Genomic DNA, 1,157 nt, shown 5'->3' on the forward strand with positions numbered 1-1,157 from the left:
TTCCTGGATAATTATTATTTTCCAAAATTCATGCTAGGAACAGAATAAACATTGATTCAAGCCAGCATCTCTTAATGTACCTGCATTTTGCCAGACTGCTCCTCCTTCTTCTTATCTCCGCTGGCTGCAATTGTTGCAAAGTACTGGATGACACGTTTCGTGTTCACAGTCTTCCCTGCACCGGATTCTCCGCTGTCAAACCAAACAGAGAAGCAGAGAGCGTGAGGTCAGGGAGAAGGTACACACAGGGCACAGGGCAGCCCCGCAGGGACCCGAGCAGGGAGCGTACTTACGTGATCAGGATCGACTGATTCTCGCGGTCTGTGAAAAGATAGAGGTAAGAAGGCTTTTCCTACTGCTCATGTATAACAAGATACACAAAATCTAGGAGACAAATATGAACTGAAATCTGCAGGAACTGCAGGGACGGAAGACAGTGAAAACCCTAGGAATTCCAGTTTTAGCTGTTGTCCTGTGTAGCAGTGAGCTGACCGAAAGTGTAAGTTGGAGCTTCTTCAGAAAGTCCACGCATTAATTCCTAGAAGCAAGTAATGGGTTTCCTTCCATGTCCCAAGTGGTAAGTATAAGCTCAAATGGACACATACAAGTGTAAGAAGCACATGGTCCTCACACAAACTGTGTATCTTCTTGCCCTTCACATAGATTTCATACGGGAGTCTGATCAAGCTGCCTACCTCTGTTCAAAGTAAAAGACCGTATGGAATAATAATGTGTTGAATTCAATCATTGCAAAAAAGTAAGTTATGAGTCCAGTGTTATTTCTGTAGTGAGAGACTGTAGCATTTGGTATGATATGCTAGAAATAATACACAGTGCTGAATGTATGCATGCTTTTGATACAGTTTGCTTGAAATTAGTTCCTCCTTAACTTAATCAATTTCTGTCACACAGCTCCATGATGTTTGTAACTGGCTTTTCACATATTCCAGTAAGAGCAGTGAGGCTCTTCAGATTGCTTTGAAGGAGATCAGGCACTCACCAGTCAGCATGAACTGATAGGCGTTGTCAGAGATGGAGAAGATGTGTGGAGGGGCCTCCTGGCGCTTTTTGCCTCGGTAGGCCAACACCACCTCCGGGTTGTACACCGGCAGCCACTTGTAGGGGTTGACAGTGACACAGAAGAGGCCCGAGTAGGT

The 1,157-nt window shown here is 44.8% G+C and overlaps 1 protein-coding gene across 1 annotated transcript in view; it reads right to left on the minus strand.

Moving 5' to 3' along the window:
- Positions 1–1,157, minus strand: part of LOC104913742 (myosin-1B-like) — a 51,588-nt gene that overhangs the window by 44,846 nt on the left and 5,585 nt on the right. The window contains exons 5-6 of the mRNA XM_019621593.2: positions 294–321; positions 81–192 (exon numbers count right to left, since the gene is read on the minus strand). Coding sequence (XP_019477138.1) covers positions 81–192; positions 294–321 — 140 coding nt within the window. The remainder of the gene's footprint in view (positions 1–80; positions 193–293; positions 322–1,157) is intronic.

Source organism: Meleagris gallopavo, chromosome 20, assembly GCF_000146605.3.
Source record: "Meleagris gallopavo isolate NT-WF06-2002-E0010 breed Aviagen turkey brand Nicholas breeding stock chromosome 20, Turkey_5.1, whole genome shotgun sequence".
Taxonomy (NCBI): domain Eukaryota; kingdom Metazoa; phylum Chordata; class Aves; order Galliformes; family Phasianidae; genus Meleagris; species Meleagris gallopavo.